At 29.3% G+C, this 18,580-nt stretch overlaps 2 protein-coding genes and 1 long non-coding RNA gene across 3 annotated transcripts; 1 reads left to right on the top strand and 2 right to left on the bottom strand.

The window, feature by feature from the left end:
• The first annotated feature begins 1,028 nt into the window (after positions 1 to 1,028).
• On the top strand, positions 1,029 to 4,082 carry LOC143915737 (uncharacterized). Its single transcript, XM_077436500.1, has 3 exons — positions 1,029 to 1,140; positions 3,542 to 3,738; positions 3,820 to 4,082. Exons 2-3 carry the CDS (start codon positions 3,542 to 3,544, stop codon positions 3,935 to 3,937), a joined length of 315 nt encoding a protein of 104 aa, XP_077292626.1. The 5' UTR covers positions 1,029 to 1,140; the 3' UTR covers positions 3,938 to 4,082.
• Positions 4,083 to 6,388: 2,306 nt separating this feature from the next.
• Positions 6,389 to 8,471, bottom strand: LOC143916030 (uncharacterized). Its single transcript, XR_013260939.1, has 3 exons — positions 8,399 to 8,471; positions 6,679 to 6,875; positions 6,389 to 6,597 (listed from the first exon to the last, which is right to left on the bottom strand). It is a non-coding gene; the product is annotated as an uncharacterized LOC143916030 (long non-coding RNA).
• Positions 8,472 to 16,641: 8,170 nt separating this feature from the next.
• Positions 16,642 to 17,777, bottom strand: LOC143915753 (uncharacterized). Its single transcript, XM_077436551.1, has 2 exons — positions 17,400 to 17,777; positions 16,642 to 17,305 (listed from the first exon to the last, which is right to left on the bottom strand). The coding sequence occupies exon 2, from the start codon at positions 17,303 to 17,305 to the stop codon at positions 16,868 to 16,870; it is 438 nt and encodes a 145-aa protein (XP_077292677.1). The 5' UTR covers positions 17,400 to 17,777; the 3' UTR covers positions 16,642 to 16,867.
• Positions 17,778 to 18,580: the final 803 nt, after the last annotated feature.

The raw sequence follows: 18,580 nt of genomic DNA, 5'->3' as shown, positions 1-18,580 counted from the left end.
AATCCCTACACACAAACATATATTGAAAACTATAAATCATGCTCATTATAAGGCGGTATATGATTCCATATCAAGATCGATCTTTTTCATAAAAATAATTCTGTATCTGTAAATGACCTATGTATGTAAAAAAATAGTCCTTTACTAATTTAAGAATTGAAAAAAATATTCAGATTTCATGAAAAAATAATTCGTATACGTGTTTTAATTGAACGTATTTTCAATTGTTTATTTAAAAAAAAAACACAATTGTGAACTAATATTAGACTTATTTTAGCTTTTTATATCAATTCAGAAATTGTAAATAGGTTTTTGAGCTCTTTTTCCTATTATACTGTACATTAAAATTAGAATAATATAATACTATGATTACTAACACAATTAAATTAAAATTGTAAAATAGAAAATGATCAGTAGATCAGTAGCTATTAAAATATATATCAGATGTATTGTGAACATAATTTCGTAATAATAAAAAGCATTTAAAAATCAAAAATCAATTCAGACTGTCAAACTCGCGGCCATTCAATTTGATAACATTATAAACGTATTTTTTTATATCAATTCAGAAATTGTAAATAGGTTTTTGAGCTCTTTTTCCTATTATGCTGTACATTAACATTAAATTAATATAATACTATGATTTATAATACTACAATTAAATTAAAATTGTAAAATAGAAAATGATCAGTAGATCAGTAGCTATTTAAATAGATATATTAGATGTATTGTGAACATAATTTAGAAATAATAAAAATCAAAATATCAATTCAGACTATCAATTCGATAAAATTATTAACGTATTGATTGGTTCGATTTCCCACTGTTTTTGTAATCAGTACTCTATTAATAAATTGATTTAAATTTAATATATTTTATTTACGCATCTTTATGTTACGGTAGGTGTAGTGCGTAGCTTGTACCACTCGCTAAATTTAAATCAAGGTAAAAATTGAATAAAGGAGCAGGAAAAATGTGTAAAAAGAAACGAGTTAACCGATGCTAGAAGAACACCCCCCCACCCTGACGCGACGCTCAGGTGTATATAAGACCAGAGATGGACTTGAATCCAAACAAAGATCTGGAGGCTGCTAACCAGTGCACTCACAACAGACACACCTCTAACTCACCAAAGCAAAGGTATTTATTTCAACTTTTTCAGTGTCTCATAGTGATTAGAATCTCTTTCGAATTTACATACATATTAGATTGGTAATTGGATTATTAGTCACATTGCGATCATCCAAAATCCAATTTTTGTCATGAAAATCGCGAATACAGAATATTTGGCACTCGATTTCTCGTTAGTATGATGGACTTTTCGGCTGCCAGATGTTCCGTTATAGAGATTTTAGTGACTTTTGGGCGAGCGCTTTGTGACCAATAATCACCGAACCATTAGATTATCACTATAATTAATATTATATTCGAGTCTTTCAACAATCTGTAAAAATAATATACATATAATAGAATACAATTTACAGTCAATTGAAAGTTAAATTGTGATTTTTTTGGACACTTATCAATAATATTAAAATCGTCACACAAACTACATATATTAAAAGATATGTTTTTATATTTCACTCAGTACTTGCAACAGTTCTATTATTTATTTTTCCAACAAGTATTAAATTGGAATTTAATTAATATATAATACTTGTGGTTTTATCCGGCTTCGCTCGGTATTTGTAATATAAACCGCTTAAACATGGCTAATCTTATAGTAAACGATTGTTTTTTTATTAAATGTATAATATTTGAATCTGGAACTGAAACATGAATCCTAAACCGGAACTGAAACAGGAATCTTGAATCGGAACTGAAAAAGGAATCTGGATCCGGAACTGAAATCTAAAACGGAATCGATATCATATCATGCATAGAAAATATTTTTTTTCGATAACGTCACGGATTCTACGAACCAAAACTTACATTACAGTCTCTTTCGAAATTATAATGAGAGTCAGAATTAGATAAATATTTAGTACACACATATATGTACATATGTATGTGTATTTGTTGACATTCATTGTTTATATTTTGTTAACTTATGATTGAAGATTAATAAAAAAAAATAGTACGTTTTCAAAACTGTGCAAAATTTATAAAAAAAAATTGATACAGATTTTCTTATTTACTTCTACATATATGTGTATATATGTATGTATACATACATCATACGTATATGAACATTTAGCACTGTTAGCTAAAGTAAACAAACGATTAGTATAGCTGTGATGATTATATTATAGTCAAGTTCAATTCGTCACTACTCACCCAACGTCATTGTCGTTATTAAATTGTGACTGCGTTTTCAGAAAAACGTATTTATTTCAAAATTTACTATAAAATTTATATGTTCATTTTTGGTCACTCACTTATATGTATGTACAGTGGCGGACTGGGACTGAAATTAGTGCATGCCAGGAGTCAAAGGGGGCCCCACCCAGGGTTAAAAAAATTGTCCTCCCCCCCCCCCTTTCTAACGATTCACTCCATAGGATGAACAATTTCTAAGAGTTTTACCAGAGGCATACCACTTAAAAACCAAAAAATACTTGTTTCGAAATAATAAAATCTTTTTTTTTCAAAGCACATAGCAGCAATTATTTTATTAGTTTACCCAAAAGCAACATACATAAGAAATAAACGTAGCATTCATAGATTCGTAGTATATCATTAATCATTAAATTCATAATATTTTCTAAAATCACACTATTCCTTAATTTAGGGGGGCGCGTGCCCCCCTATGCCCCCCCCCCCCAAATTACGTCCCTGAAAACAATGCATAATATTTTCAATTAATGTTAATCGAAAATCTGGATTTTGGGAAGGGGGCCCCTATCGTATATTTTTTTATACATGGATGTGTCTACATAGATTAGGAATAGATTTTATATTCGGAAACTGTTTAAAATTGTGTATTTAAATCTTACTATATCGTCGAAGTATAATCAAATGTTACTTTTAAAGTATGAAGTAAATTTAAATCGAAGGTTGATGATGAATCGTTCTATCAAAATTGTTTCAAGCAATTCAGTTTATATTATTCGCGGAAATTTGTTTATTCCCATTTTTATTTCAGTACGTAGTTGTTACATAAGTATTGGTATATACATTCTTACATTTCGAGCCTAATAAAAAAAGTTAGCCGATCCTTGGTCTGTTAAAGCATGTATTAGTTGTTTGTGTATATCGTAAGAAATTTGTTTTGTTGAAATACCCAAACTTTAGGTCCCAAAGTGCAATATCCTATAAATTTTTACATACGTGAAATAGTTAAAAAGTTATTTAATTTTACTGAGGGCCCATATTTTCCAACAGATAGTGGGGCCCACATGCCATTGGGCATGTTCGCTTATATGGCCAGTCCGCCACTGTGTATGTACATATGTATATGCAGTTGAAAAATTCCAAATATCTACAAATTTAGCACCGTTAACTATCGTCAACAAATGATTAGTATTACTGCGAAAATTGTGGTCAAGTTCAATCCATCACTAATTACATACTTAACATTGAAATTTTGACATTGAATCAGATGAAGCTGGCTATCTTCGCAGTATTGATGATGGTGGCAATGGCATGGGCCATCCCCGTAGCTGACCCTGGGGCCAAAGGACCTGAAGAACCCCAGGATCTGGAACCTTCTCAGCCCGAAGAAGACCTGAAAACAGATTCTACGTTTGGATTCGGATACTACCGTCCTTATTCATACGGGGGCTGGGGTTATAGACCGTGAGTGCTCTATTGAATGTATTTGTTTGAATTTATTAATAGCAGTGAGGTATATTATGAATGATATATTTTTATTTTCAGAGTTTACAGAAGCTGGGGTGGATATGGAGGGGGTTATGGTGGCTATGGCGGATATGGCGGATATGGTGGATATGGCTATGGAGGATGGGGTGGCCATGGTCGTCACTACTATTGGTGATTACGAAAAGAAAAATAAAACAAACATGACAATTTAATATGCATAATATTGAAAAAAAATGTGTTCTGATGTATTATATGTAATTTTTTTATAACAAGACAAAAAGTCTTAAACCAAATATAAAATATATGTATTTTTTATAAGTTTCTTTGTATTATTATTACATATCCTCCTTATTATGTATATATATAAAGACGATATTCTGTGTGTGTGTCCTAACGCTAGCCGAATATAATGAATGAACTCGCTTTTAACACCATGCTCCGTCTCTCTTTCTCCCTTTGGAATCTTATATCGTGGAAAGAGACGCGGCATACCACTTCGTTCATATGATTGGCCGACAAAAACAAAAGATTTTTTTTCAAAATAATGAATTAAATTTTAAATTATTAATTCCGTTGATCTGAATTGAAATATTTTACCGAGTGCACAATTATGTGCACACAGGCTACTAGTATACATATAAAACAAGTTTATTATCTTCTAGTTGATTTTATTTCGAATTACAATAGTTGCTCATAATCTAAAGAAAAGCGCCAAAATCCAAAATAAAAACATAGTTTTCAATGCACTGTAGTCTGTAGAATACTTTCAATTGCATCTATAGAAAATCTATTTCTCTCATTTGTCCATTGAATCTCCATTAACGAGAATATTCTCTCCACGATACCATTATGCCCTACTATGGAAAAAATATACTCGCACATGCGATATAAATCTTTATTTTTTCGGTAAATTCCATTTTTATTTCCGAAAATTTATTAATGTATTTTTCCACTCTTATTTGGAGATAATGTAATTCTCTTTTTGATATACTTTTTAATTGAACAAATATGTGTCATTTGTTATATTTTTCGTATTTCAATATTCAACTGTTTTTTTCAATATCTAGCCATTCTGGTATTTTTTCAAAGCTGATCCAGGAAAAAACACATAATATTTTTACTTTATATATGTACGTAGTAACAATAGATGAAGATTTGTGATTATGCGAAAATTCAAACTCGAGATTTTGAGTGATTCGAAATCAGAATCGATCACTGATCACGTTTTCATGATCTAGAAAAAATGTGTGTGTGTCCGTGTGTCTGTGTGTCAGTGGATTTTTTGGGTTTTCTTGAACATCGCTCGTCCTAACGAACTGAAACTTAGTATCGGTCACTAAAATTCTTATCGATATGACATTTTTTCTTTCAAATTTTTAAGTTGACCGAAAATGGTACCTCCCCTTATAGGTGTCTTCTTTTTTTAAACTTTTGAATTCAATAATCTCCCAAACCGTTAATCAAATCAAATTGAAATTATTTTATATGTAATATTAATTATAAATAATATACCCCAATATTTTTTAAATATTTTTTCCTAAACCGGAAGTACTTTTACTCTAGAGAATCGAGGTTTTTTTTATGTTTTTCTCAAAAACCTTTTGATTTATTGAACTTGAATTTCATATCTAGAAGTATAAGCGTAATACCAAGTTATGTATAAAATTTGGTAAGCATCCATCAACAGGAAGTGGCGTTTATTCTTGTTCGATTTTTCTTCCACTATTTTTTTCGACCTTAAGAGGTCGAAAAAATGTGGAAGTGTGGAACATGTGAATGAACGAAGTAAAAATTAATTAATTAATAAAATTAATTCCAGATCGCAGGGTCAAACCCGGGCCGTCCGGTTGCTTGACTGGGCTTTAAACCAGTATAACACGACGGCCGACAAAGGAAGCGTTCTAAATTTAATATATATGTCATTTATAATATTCAAGGGGTTTGTTTTGTAAATTAAACATACATTTTTGCTTACGTCACGCGATGTTAAAGTACGTACTTTTCATATTATCTAATTCCGATTCCGATTTCGATTTTGATGTTGACTTCGAGTTTTATAATAGTATTATTATTTTTTATTGCATAATTTAATCGGCATTACCGATTCCCGATTTCTGTTTCAGTTCTGATTCCGATTAATTATTACTATTCATATTGTCACTTTATTTTAAATCATGTATCAATCCGAAAGCACCCGTTGAAATTTCAACGGGCATAAAACTAGTTATATTATGATGACGATATTTGAAGCGAACAGGAATTGTACGGGTAAGTTCTTCGTTGTAAGGTTTGTTTACATAAAATTTCTTAGAATTTTCTCTGAAATAATACAGTAATATTTCCGAGAACCTATAGAAACACGTACATATGTATGTACATATAAAAACTAAATCACGTAATATTTTCAAGATCGGAGTCGAAGTTTGAGTTCAAGTTAGAGTGAGAGTTGGAGTCAGAGTCGGAGTTAAAATGAATACTATTAAAAAATTAAATGCAGAATACATATTACAAAATTTGTGATGCGTAAAAGTGATCAATAATACTTATATATTAGTTACTAATGGAACGAGGAATGTGTATCGGACATTTGCGTGATAGGAACACATAAAAATATAAAGCAATTTTAAAAATATATATACTAATATTTTATTTTGGATTCGAAACTTTTGTCTGTTATAAAAAATTACATTGAAACATTTTTCCTAAAAATAAATATTCTTGTATATTAAATTTTCATATCATCACCAATAGTAGTACCGATTGCCCCAATCATCATAATCACCCCATCCTCCATAGCCATATCCACCTCCGTATCCACCCCAGCTTCGGTAAACTCTGGAAGTAAAAATGTATCATTCATAATAGACCTCACTGCTATTAATAAATTCAAAAAAATATATTCAAAAGAACACTCACGGTCTATAACCCCATCCGCCGTATGAATAAGGACGGTAGTATCCGAATCCAAATGTAGAATCTGTTTTCAGGTCTTCTCCGGGCTGAGAAGGTTCCAGATCCTTGGGTTTTTCAGGTCCTTTGGCCTCAGGGTCAGCTAAAGGGATGGTCCATGCCACTGCCACCATCATCAATACTGCGAAGATAGCCAGCTTCATCTGATTCAATGTCAAAATCTCAATGTTAAGTAAGTATGTAGTGATATGTAGATTGAACTTGATCACAATTTTCACAGTAATACTAATCATTTGTTGACGATAGTTAGTGGTGCTAAATTTGTAGATATCTGGGATTTTTCAACTGCATATACATATATATGTACATATGTACATACATGTAATTGAGTGACCAAAAATAAATATTATATATAATAAATTTTTAAACAAACGTAGTCACAATTTAGTAACAACAAATAAGTAATAGCACATAAATGCCAACAGAATATTAGAAATGGCTTTTAATTATTCAATTTTATTCATTATTACTTTTTATTACCATTATTTTTATATTGACGATTGGGATTACATATTTCTCAAAGCTATACACCCTATCTTGTATTCCTACAATAAATTTATTTTAATAGATTTTGTATGATTTGGAAAAGGGGTACATCGTAAAAAAATACATTTATACATTTCTATGTTCCAAAGTATGATTTAAAGGCGGTAGCGATAAGTCATGTTTTTGACTGTTCGCTTGCATATTCTTGTTGATCGATGAATCAATGCGAGAGAAAGAGACAGCTGTATTTTTGTAAGCTTATTGTTTTCGTCGCTTTTGGCGCGTGGCTATTGAGTCATGCATTCGCCTGTTGGCCTTACCTATGCGCGTTTGCATGTCGATACTTGTCGTTATTTTTTAATACAAAAATAGTCAAAAACATGCTATAGGACTAAAACTTTTTTATGTTGATGTATAAAATGATTAATAAGATATATATATTGAACCCATTTGTATTGAGAAAAGCTGTATTTTGATTAAAAAATACTGGGGTCTTACTCGACCCCGGTTAGGGACACTAGTTTGATCTCGACTCTCCGTCCTTCATAGGTTAATTATTTAAATATATTCAAAGGAAATCAGAAGTAGTATTTAAAATAAATAGAATAAATGCATATACAATTGTAAAAATATACAAAAAATTTTAGTTCATTAAAATTGGATTAAATAAAATTTTATATTTCAATTTCAAATAAATACCAATTCAAGAAATGGATATCAGTATTGTTGCCATATTACTTCCATGAAATAAATATCAGAAGATAAATTTTAACTTTTTTTGTTTTATTTTGATTTAATAGTATAAAATTTTAATAATAATCATTTGTATTTATTTACATGAAAGTGAAATATTATTTAACTTTTATTTTGCCTTCTAACTGGCAACAAATTATATTTAATTTTAAAGCTACTGGATGATTTTCATTTTTTTTTTTGGTTTTTATAAAATTTTTATGTACTGAAGAAAGATGTGTATTATTGACTATTATAATAGACTATTTTTTTAATACACATAAAATAAAAACAAAATATACCCACTAATTTTTTATTCGACTATTTTGTATATTTTATTTAATTTTATATTTTATGGCTCTTTTTTCTATGAAGTTAAAGAATAATAAAAAAATTGAAGATAAAACAATCCTAATCATTATTTAAGGAAGTTGAGGTGAATGAATACCTTAGCTTTGGTGAATTTTAGACGTGGCTGTTACCAATATGTACACTAGTTAGCAGCTTTCAGACTTTTGTTTAGAATCAAGCACATCTCTGGTCTTATATAGGTATACTGAGCAACGCTTCGTGGTGAGGGGATGTTCTGTTAGCATCGATAAAACTCGTTTTTTATTATTTTTTGTATATTTTTCCTCTTCTTTGACTTTATTCAGCTTAATTTCGATATAGCTCGTTGTCACAGTGTCGCATAGCACCTACGCATTTCACATACATATACATAAATGTATCCAAAATTTTTAAAATTGTTTTCCGCCAAGAAACAAATAAATAAATCACATGGCAATAAATTTAATAAACACATTTAACCCTCCCTCACCGAAGTGGGGTATGCAAGTGCCCCAATTTTTACGTTTGTCGTAATAACTATGTGGTTTTCAAAGCTATACACCCTATATTTCTCGTATTCCTAGAATGAACTACAAGAAATTGATTTTCATAGATTTTGTATGCTTTAGAAAAGGGGTACATCGTAAAAAAATACATTTATACATTTCTACGTTCCAAAGTATGATTTAAAGGCGGTAGCCATAAGTCATGTTTTTAACTGCTCGCTTGCATATTCTTGTTGATCGATGAATCAATGCGAGAGAAAGAGACAGCTGTATTTTTGTAAGCTTATTGTTTTCGTCGCTTTTGGCGCGTGGCTGTTGAGTCATGCAGTTGCCTGTTGGCCTTACCTATGTGCGTTTGCATGTTGATGATTGTCGTTATTTTTTAATACAAAAATAGTCAAAAACATGCTAAACTTTTAAAACTTTTTTATGTAGATGTATAAAATGATTAATAATATATATGTATATTGAACCCATTTGTATTGAGAAAAGCTGTATTTTGATTAAAGAATACTGGGGTTTTACTCGACCCCGGTTAGGGACACTCGTTCGATCTCGACACTCCGTCCTTCAAAGGTTAAAGAAAGTTTTGAAAATTTTAATTGTGGGAATATTGAAGAGTTATTTGTTGATCATTAAATAGACAAAGATGAATTCATTAGTGCAGTGATCGACACCTATGAATGAAATATTGAAATTAATTCATTATTCAGTGATGTTAATAAACCAAATTTGTTAAATGCTAAATTTCCTATTGAATGTATAACTTTAATTTTGGATTTGATAGAGTCATCTAGCGATAAATTATTTTAGCTCGACTGAGAAACTTACTAATTAAATAAAAATCTTTAAAAACTGCTATATCCATTTCTTAACTATTTACTAAAAATATTTTACAATATTTCAATAGATGTCTCATATTTTATAAAAAAATTTTACTTAAGAATATTTGTTATGAGAACGGCGCTTTTCATTGCGGGAAAACCATTGTTTTTATAGTATTTGAAGGTTACTATCTGTCAATTGAATTTGCACCTGCTAGTTTGCGTATATCACTCCAATGACGATAATTTCATCTACGATCCTTTTTGGCTAAATTGTATTACTGATGTATGAATGATTCAAATCAAAGTCGTATTTGAACATCTTCGAGACAATTCGTGAACGCAAATTAACATAATTTGTAAATACGGACAATGCAATACAAATTCGATAACCATTTCCAGCTGGAACCAGTTTCAATTTATATTTCATTTACATGTTTCATCTAGTTTCTTCCGAAATATGATTTGTTTCTCATATACGAATATTTTTACATGCATTTTTTTGAGTAAAAGAGGTTGCATTCAAATAAAAAATTAAATGAAATCAACTTTAATTTATTTCAACTATAATTTCATTATAACAATGCATTCTTTGTTAATTTTCATACACAATGAACGAAGGATCGTACTACGCAGTCAGTTCCGACAATTTTCACCTGGTTAAAGGTGTGAAATGATATCTCACTTCTTATCGCTGCAACTTCTATGGATTCTATTTATTTAATCAGCGTTTATAATGAAATCAAAACACATACATGTATAATCAAAGTAGATTTTACTTCAGTTTTTTTTATTTCAAAATCTCATATAAATGTATAAAAACAATATTTAAACAAACATTACATTTTAAATAGCCGATAAACTTTCAACCTTTTTGATAAGGATGTTTTTTCATTGTCATTCTTCAATTTGGAAATTACATCATTTGTCATTCTTATGCTATAATATTACACAATACATTTATAAATAAAAAAATATACATTGTAATCTATTGAGACCATTACGTATACGATAAAATTATGGCAAAAGTAGTCAAATTATAGCTTGAAATTGATGTCACCTCAATGAGATTACATATCGTGGAGGAAAATATATTTCATATATGGGAACTTGTGTTGTTTGATAATTATGTTTGTTCTTATATCTATTCCTCCTTTCGTTAATGATTCTCCGTCTCTTTTTTAATAACTGCCTGTATGCGAACAATGGTCTGAAGACTATATTATCTTCGGCAGTTTCTAAATCTTCAACATCGTCCAATTTTCTTTTAGTGCGAGGGTCTTCAGAGCTTTGTATTGAAGTTACATTTTGAAGGAATTCATTTTTGATTTCAATATTTGTTTGAATATTTAAATCATTTATGGGAAGGGCCACACATGAATAGATACCAACAAATATCACTAATGTTATAATCTAAAAATTAAAATATACGTTTTTATTAACACTTCAAGTCACAATGCAATATTTTTATAGATTCTAATTAAAGTAATTAATCAACACTCACATTTCTATAGGCCATCTTAAACATATTCTCGCACAACACAGCTTGTTGATATCAAATTTGGGCGATCTCCAACGATCTTTCACAACAATTGATACCAAATTCATCACGGCCCAGTACTTATAGTATGAAAATATAATTGTGATAATCATACGAAGGATTTTTTGAAGATCAACAATCAGTAGTGCAAAGATCGTAATGTCCAAATATTATTCTCCGTCAATGTGCATGTTATAAATATTACAAACATTATATGTACATACAATTAACAGCGGAACACTTTTGGATATATCCTATTTGATATTTTATTTTTATCCTACATAGATATATAACAAGAAGGCCTGACAGGTAGACCCCAAAGCGTCTTCCTAGACAGTTAATTACAAACATTGCAGTATTTTTATTACATAAATCGTTGTATTTCGAGAGGCTGGAGATAGGGTTTCTAAAACCCGGACCTGGACCCGGCTTTCAAAACCCGCCGGATCCGGGTATTTAAAATTCAAAAATTCAAAATGATTTTCAGTTGATACATTGAAAATATCCAAATATGAATGTGTTATTTATAGATTCTGCGTGTACATGTTTCATATCTATGCACGGGAAGACAAAAAGGATTAGTAAAAACCTTTTTAGTAATAGTGGACTTTTACACTACCTTTTCGAAATAAGGGAAAAACCACAAGTTCCTTTTTTACGGGATATGATAGGTAAAGTACATTCAGTCTTAGTTCAACTTTCGTTTAAAACATTCATCCGTTATTTGGATCATTTCATTTCACATTTATCCGGCCTGTTTTTTTATTGATTCGCGACTCCCAACTATTGAACTTATCTACTTGACTTCCCGCTACACATCTACAACCTGGACCACCCTTGGATTCATTTTAGAGAGTGAAGTTATTAAATAAATGTATGTACATATATAATTTATCTTTTAATTAATCATTTTGAGATTTTTTTTAATGTAAATGTGGTGAAATCTTAAAATTATATGTTTTTATCGCCTTTTACATAATAAATAATTTAAAATCTGGGAGTTTTTGATTTTGATTTTGGACCCGGACCTGGCAGGTTTTCAAAATATTGGACCCGGATCCGTCAGGTTTTGAAAACCCGGGTTTTTAGAAACCCTAGCTGGAGAGTACGAAATTAACAATTAATTAATTAATTAATCCATTGAGATATCTATGGATTTTGACTTGTACATAATTTTTTACATATTTTACATAAATCAAATTCAGATATTTGTGAAAGCGAGTAGGATGATTTTTGCCAATTTGAGGAACCATTTCAACATTGAAAATCAGATAAATTAGCAAACTCTGATAAGAAACGATCGCCATGGAGTCACAAATAACCAAGTCTAACCAGCATTAATATAATAATGTACCAAATATTTCAATTGTTATGCGCTTATGAATCAGTTGGGTTTCCCATCTGAATATTTCGATAATTTTAATAATCAACATGACCTTGACTTTACGTGTCCCTTAAGTCTGCGGTAGTTGTAGAAATGTGCTAATTCTACGATGCTTATGTAAATTATGTTGACTAGCGTGACTGACTCATCATCGTATTTGAACTCAATATACATACATAAATAAAACACGTTGCTAAATTTAATTAGTAAAAATAGTATACAAGTACGTTTGAATTAACATAATATATACCATTGACGATTGAAAATGTATGCACATCATACATACATATGTGTACGTACATTTTTAATAGAGTATATGTAACATTATATGCATTTTTAGGATTGTAAATAGGTTTTTGAGCTCTTTTTCCTATTATGCTGTAGATTAACATTAGAATAATATAATACTATGATTACTAACCAAATTAAATTAAATTGTTAAATAGAAAATGATCAGTAGATCAGTAGCTATTAAAATAGATATAAGATGTATTGTGAACATAATTTCGTAATAATAAAAAGCATTCAAAAATCAAATCAAAATCTGATTTTTAGGTTATTTTTACATTGAACTGAATTTTAGGTTATGTTGAATAAAACAATTATTTATTATTAATTATCATTTATTTAAAATTATATAAAACACAAATCAATGAAGGTGTATTAAATTGAAATAAAATTCATGAAAATTTTTAAATACTTTTATTAAATCGCTTATTCGGATATAAAAATACAAAAATAGTTTTAAAATTTTTAAATTCCTTGCATTTGAAACGATCGTGAGTCTCGCATTACAATTTCTCTTAGGTTATTAGACTATATTGGTTTATTTAATTTAATAAATTATTTATTTATTTATATAATTTTATTAATATTAGTGTGCAATATACGGATGTTTGTTGGCAGTCTGTTTAATTTTCTTCTTCTGTTTTTGGGCAGTGACTTTCTGCCTTTCAACGGTAGTTTTCTTCTTTATCAATAGTCTGTATGCAAACAGAGGTCTAAACACAACTCCATTTTCAGCAGCTTCTAATAGTTCTTCAGCATGTTTTTCAACAAAATTTGCATTTGTATAAATAGATCCTTCTAAATTATTTATTGTTTTTTGCACTGGTCGATCCTCGGTGTATAAAGTTATGAATTCTTCAGAAAGAGGCAAACTATTCACCAATATCAACGATGCAACTATCAAAATGACTATTTTCATTGTGAACTCTGAAAAAACAAAAATCAATATTGAATTAACAATGCAATATTACATCACAAATTTCTAATGATGCTTTTGGGTTTTTACATTATTTTTGAAATTAAAATTGAGGGAAAAAATATGGATTGACAAGACGTCTTCTATGTTCATTTCTATTCCTGAGAGTCAATCTATGGAGAAATAAAGGTCTAAGGATGACATCTTCCTGTGCTTCTAAAATTTCAACTTCTTCCTCTCCAGCCTGCTGTTCAAAACTTTTTAAACCTTCACTTTGACTACCCTTTATATTAATTTTGATACGTTCATTTGACAAGTCGACATTAAGATCACGATCATTTACAATTGCTGAATCCACATTGATAAGTATTGAACACATTAAAAACAACACAATGATCGACATGATGATAATACCGGTGAAAATTTTATCGAGGTATGAGGACTCTATTCACTATATATGGGTTTGTTCAAATTACATATACAATTTTCACCTCTTTAACGAGTTTATTGTGGGTAATACTGTATTTTCGTTCCACACAAATCGACAATGAAAATATTTACCTATACTTTGTGAATATTTTGATTTTCAATGTGTATAGTGTGCAGTGAGAATGTCAATGATTGTGTACGAAGAATGCTGCTTTTCAATGTTTATAAAGCCTTTAAATTTGCTGTCGAAAAAAAGCGATAATTGGGCAAAGGATTTTGGAGTTGCGCGAAACGATTTCGTTTTGACTACGCTAATATGTTGTTTTGTGTATGATATTTATGTCTTCCGCTAGTGTAATATATTGTGAAATTTCATTTCGTTGCTAATTTTCATAAGAAAATTTGTTTTGTTTTAGAAAAGTTACTCAGTGTATCTTAAAATAGAGCTTCTAGAAAAATCTTTCAATTAGATTAGTGACTCACTTTACATATTGCACAAATTCAATTAAAAGTTTTTTCCTGTGTTGTTTCCTCGTATGATTATGATTCATGTTTTCACAGAATATTGATACGCATTATTATCAGTACCATACAATTATAATAAAAACAAGGGACATGAATATTTTGATTTTGATTTGAAATTATGTTCACAATACATCTTATATCTATTTTAATAGCTACTGATCTACTGATCATTTTCTATTTTACAATTTAATTTAATTTGGTTAGTAATCATAGTATTATATTATTCTAATGTTAATGTACAGCATAATAGGAAAAATAACTCAAAAACCTATTTACAATCCTTATAAATGCTCATAATACATCTAATACATAATATTAATTAAAGACTCTCTAAAGTACATGAATATTTTAAAATTTAAATAAAGTAAGAAATGTCAAATTGAATCGTTTCATTTGAACGGAGGTCAAAATCATATTAAAAAGCCAAACAATTTTTTAAAATCATATTGTCCCTTAAGGGTCATTCGTAAGTGTGTGATAATTATTAAACAAACCTATGGATATAGTATGTCAGTATATTTCTGGATAAATATGTCAATGTCAAATATTTTAATGTATGTATGTACTTCGAACTCCTGATTTAAGTTCATTTTTAAATTACACTAACCAATAGTTATGACGCATATAAATTTATATTAAACATACATACATACATAGTTGAGTGCGGTGAGTCTTTTAGGTGAATATTAAATGATAATGATAGTAAAATTATTATTTAAAAACATTATGAAGAGAACTGAGGTCAATTTTTATTGTATCAAATAATAAAATAGATATAACGAGATGATATAATTCATTGCATAATAAATATAATATAATATTATTCATAGTACCAATAATTGAAAACTAAATTTAATTTTAGAAGAAAAATGGCTTTAGTTTGCAAAACGTTTTTTACCCTTTTAATTTTTTTAATTTGTCAATTCGTTGAAACACAATTGTCCAAACTGGACTGCTGTGCTAAGGTTGAGTTTTTGACTATTTTACATTTGTATTATAGGTTTTTCATTCCAAATTGACCTTTTTTCAATTCAAATGGACCTTTTTTCATTTCAAATGGACCCTTTTTCATTTCAAATGGACCCCTTTTCATTTCAAATTGACATTGAAATGGGGTCAATTTTTATATTATTATTAAATATACATATATAGACCTACATATATATGTATATTTAAGAGGGTCTCTTTATTTTTATAAGGTCTCTTTCATTGGTTATTTCAGCTTAATATATTATACTTACATACCCCCAATAAATCTTTCTACTTTTCTGATACAGCGGTTTTTAGGGAGTACACCAGAGAAATGTTGTAATAACATTTCTCTGGAGTAGACACAAGTTTCAGGAAAACACAAATAACTCCTCTTCCCCCCCCTCAAATACTATATCTGAAACTTTGATTTTTCTTAAATGATTTATCTTCTATCATAAATAATGATAAATTAACAAAAAATAATAAACTAAGTTGACATATTGAACTAAGCATATGATTGAAGACATCATTTATTATCTTATTTGATGTTTGTATTTTTGTATTACTGTATGATTATCAAACCCTTTGTGTCTATCAGCTTTGCCGCTTCTCCCGAGTATTCTTAAATAAATAAATTATCTGTATATCTACTTTATATTTATATAGATTTAAATGGAATCCTCAATACACAGTGTAATATGTAATATTTGCAAAATTATATATTACTATTTTATTATCGGTGTTTAAAAATAGGGGTGCATTTTAAAATTGATGTAATACAGTAGCTTTCTTGTACATATATTAAACTAAAATATTTTAGTTTCAATTCCATAATATCTTTAAATATTTATTTATTATGTGTACGAATAGAAAGTCATTTTATATTCATCTTCATTCAAAATTTTACATTTTCTAAGGAAAAAAAATATTCTTTTTTTTTTGGAAATGTTATATTAAAACAATTGAATGTTTCTTTTGACTTTTTATTGAATAATATTCAAAATTATTATACGAATACTCATAATCAACATATAAAAAAATATTTCATAGAAATAATAAATAATTATAGAAATAATACAACACACATTTAAAGCATTGACGACCAACTGTTTAACATAAACAATAATCGCAACGTTTTAAATTCTTAAGCAATAACATATCACACAATATATGGTTATATAACTAGAATACTAAAATAAAGATTCATCCATGAAATGGTGGAGCGAAGCGGATCTTCTTTCTGCCGAGGGCACTGCTGATGTACTGCTGCTTTTCAATGTTTTCAGCATTTGCAATCAAATCGCCACCTATTTCATCGGCATATTCAACACCGATTTCTCTCTTTTGTCTCCCTTCTGGTACATCATCATCATAATCAGCATTGGCGATATTTTGAGTCAAGCTGTTGGAATCAGCCGTCAAATCTGTCGGGTAGAATGCGATAACTCTCACTAGACTCTTGCCATAACTATCGGATGTTTCAGGGAAATGATTGTACAAAGATTCAGGTCCGATGTCTCCAATAAGGTATAGCTTGACATTTTCAGCATCATGTGTGCTCCGAAGATCTGCCGAATTTGTTGGCATCTGGTAAGATATCCTCACCAAACTGATGATACTCAAATATGCAATTGAACGCATCTATCAAAATAAAAACAAACATTTAATATTCATCCACAATATTTTGTAATACATATGTAGAAGTATATTGTTATTATCGTGAAGCGGATAATACCTTGTTTTTGTTTTGGAGTGGGTTTCAGTTCTGTTCCGTAGATTTAGCTCAATGGTTTGCAGAATGATACCAAAACTTAAATTGCGGACATATTTATACTAGACGGGCTTTGTTTAGTGTTCGTTTACTTGTGTTTGGGACATATTGGAGCAAATTGCTTCTACACACCCAGGTGCTAGAAGCTTTTTCACCGCCTGGTTTGCCGAATAAATTAGACGTCTATAGGTTTGCCTCAAAAATTATCGTCTTTCGGCATTTTTCGATGGATAATTTTGTCGTCCGGGTCGATCATCTGCCAATTCACGAACTGCACTCTCATAATAACATCGATTTGGCTCCCTGCTTTGAGATAAGTTGAATTTTATAAGTACAATCCTCTCAATTGATATTTCGAGACTTAATTTTAATTTATTCATTACATATGTACCTTTATATAGTATTATATGCGTGTTTCATAAACCAAATGACTATCATATGTATCTAGTAAATTTTATTAATTTATCTATAGTATCAATTTATTTTATTACCCAATAACCTTAATTTGAACAGCAAACCATTGATTTTCCTCATATATTTTTTTCATTTTGGTTTCTGAAAAGCACAAACTTACATATACATAGATATTATTGACATAAAACGTTATGTTTATAAAAGAATATATTTTTTTGTCACTTTTTCCTAGGAATGCGACATTCAATTATTAAATTATTATTGATTTAACAATGAACGATAACATTATGAAATTTAGTCATGGTATTTTTACTCCCTTTCGACTAAACTTAGCATTTAACAGTTATTTATGTATGTTTATGGTACCAGTGATTATTTATTTATTTATTTAAAACTTGGACCATTGTGGCAAAACAGGAAATCCTAATGCGCCACAATAGTCAAAAATATAACAGAAAAGAAACAAAATAAATTAACTATACAAAAACCAATACATATTGATACATGAAATTCATAGTAACTATCAGATATTACTATCGGAAACAGTTATATACATCGGAGAGTCGTTTCGTATATTAAGATAATTAAACTGCTGAATTTTTATCATAATATTCAAAGATTGGTTTTGATCATTTTAAAAACAGTTTTTTTATCAATAAAAAGTATCGTATAAAGTAAACATGGATTTACCTTACTTGCAAGATAATAAAAATATATATTCTATTTCATAA

This window comes from Arctopsyche grandis, chromosome 8 (genome assembly GCF_051622035.1).
Source record: "Arctopsyche grandis isolate Sample6627 chromosome 8, ASM5162203v2, whole genome shotgun sequence".
Classification (NCBI taxonomy): domain Eukaryota; kingdom Metazoa; phylum Arthropoda; class Insecta; order Trichoptera; family Hydropsychidae; genus Arctopsyche; species Arctopsyche grandis.
The sequence above is the reverse complement of the archived record's forward strand: the minus strand, read 5'-3'. Positions and strand labels throughout refer to the sequence as shown.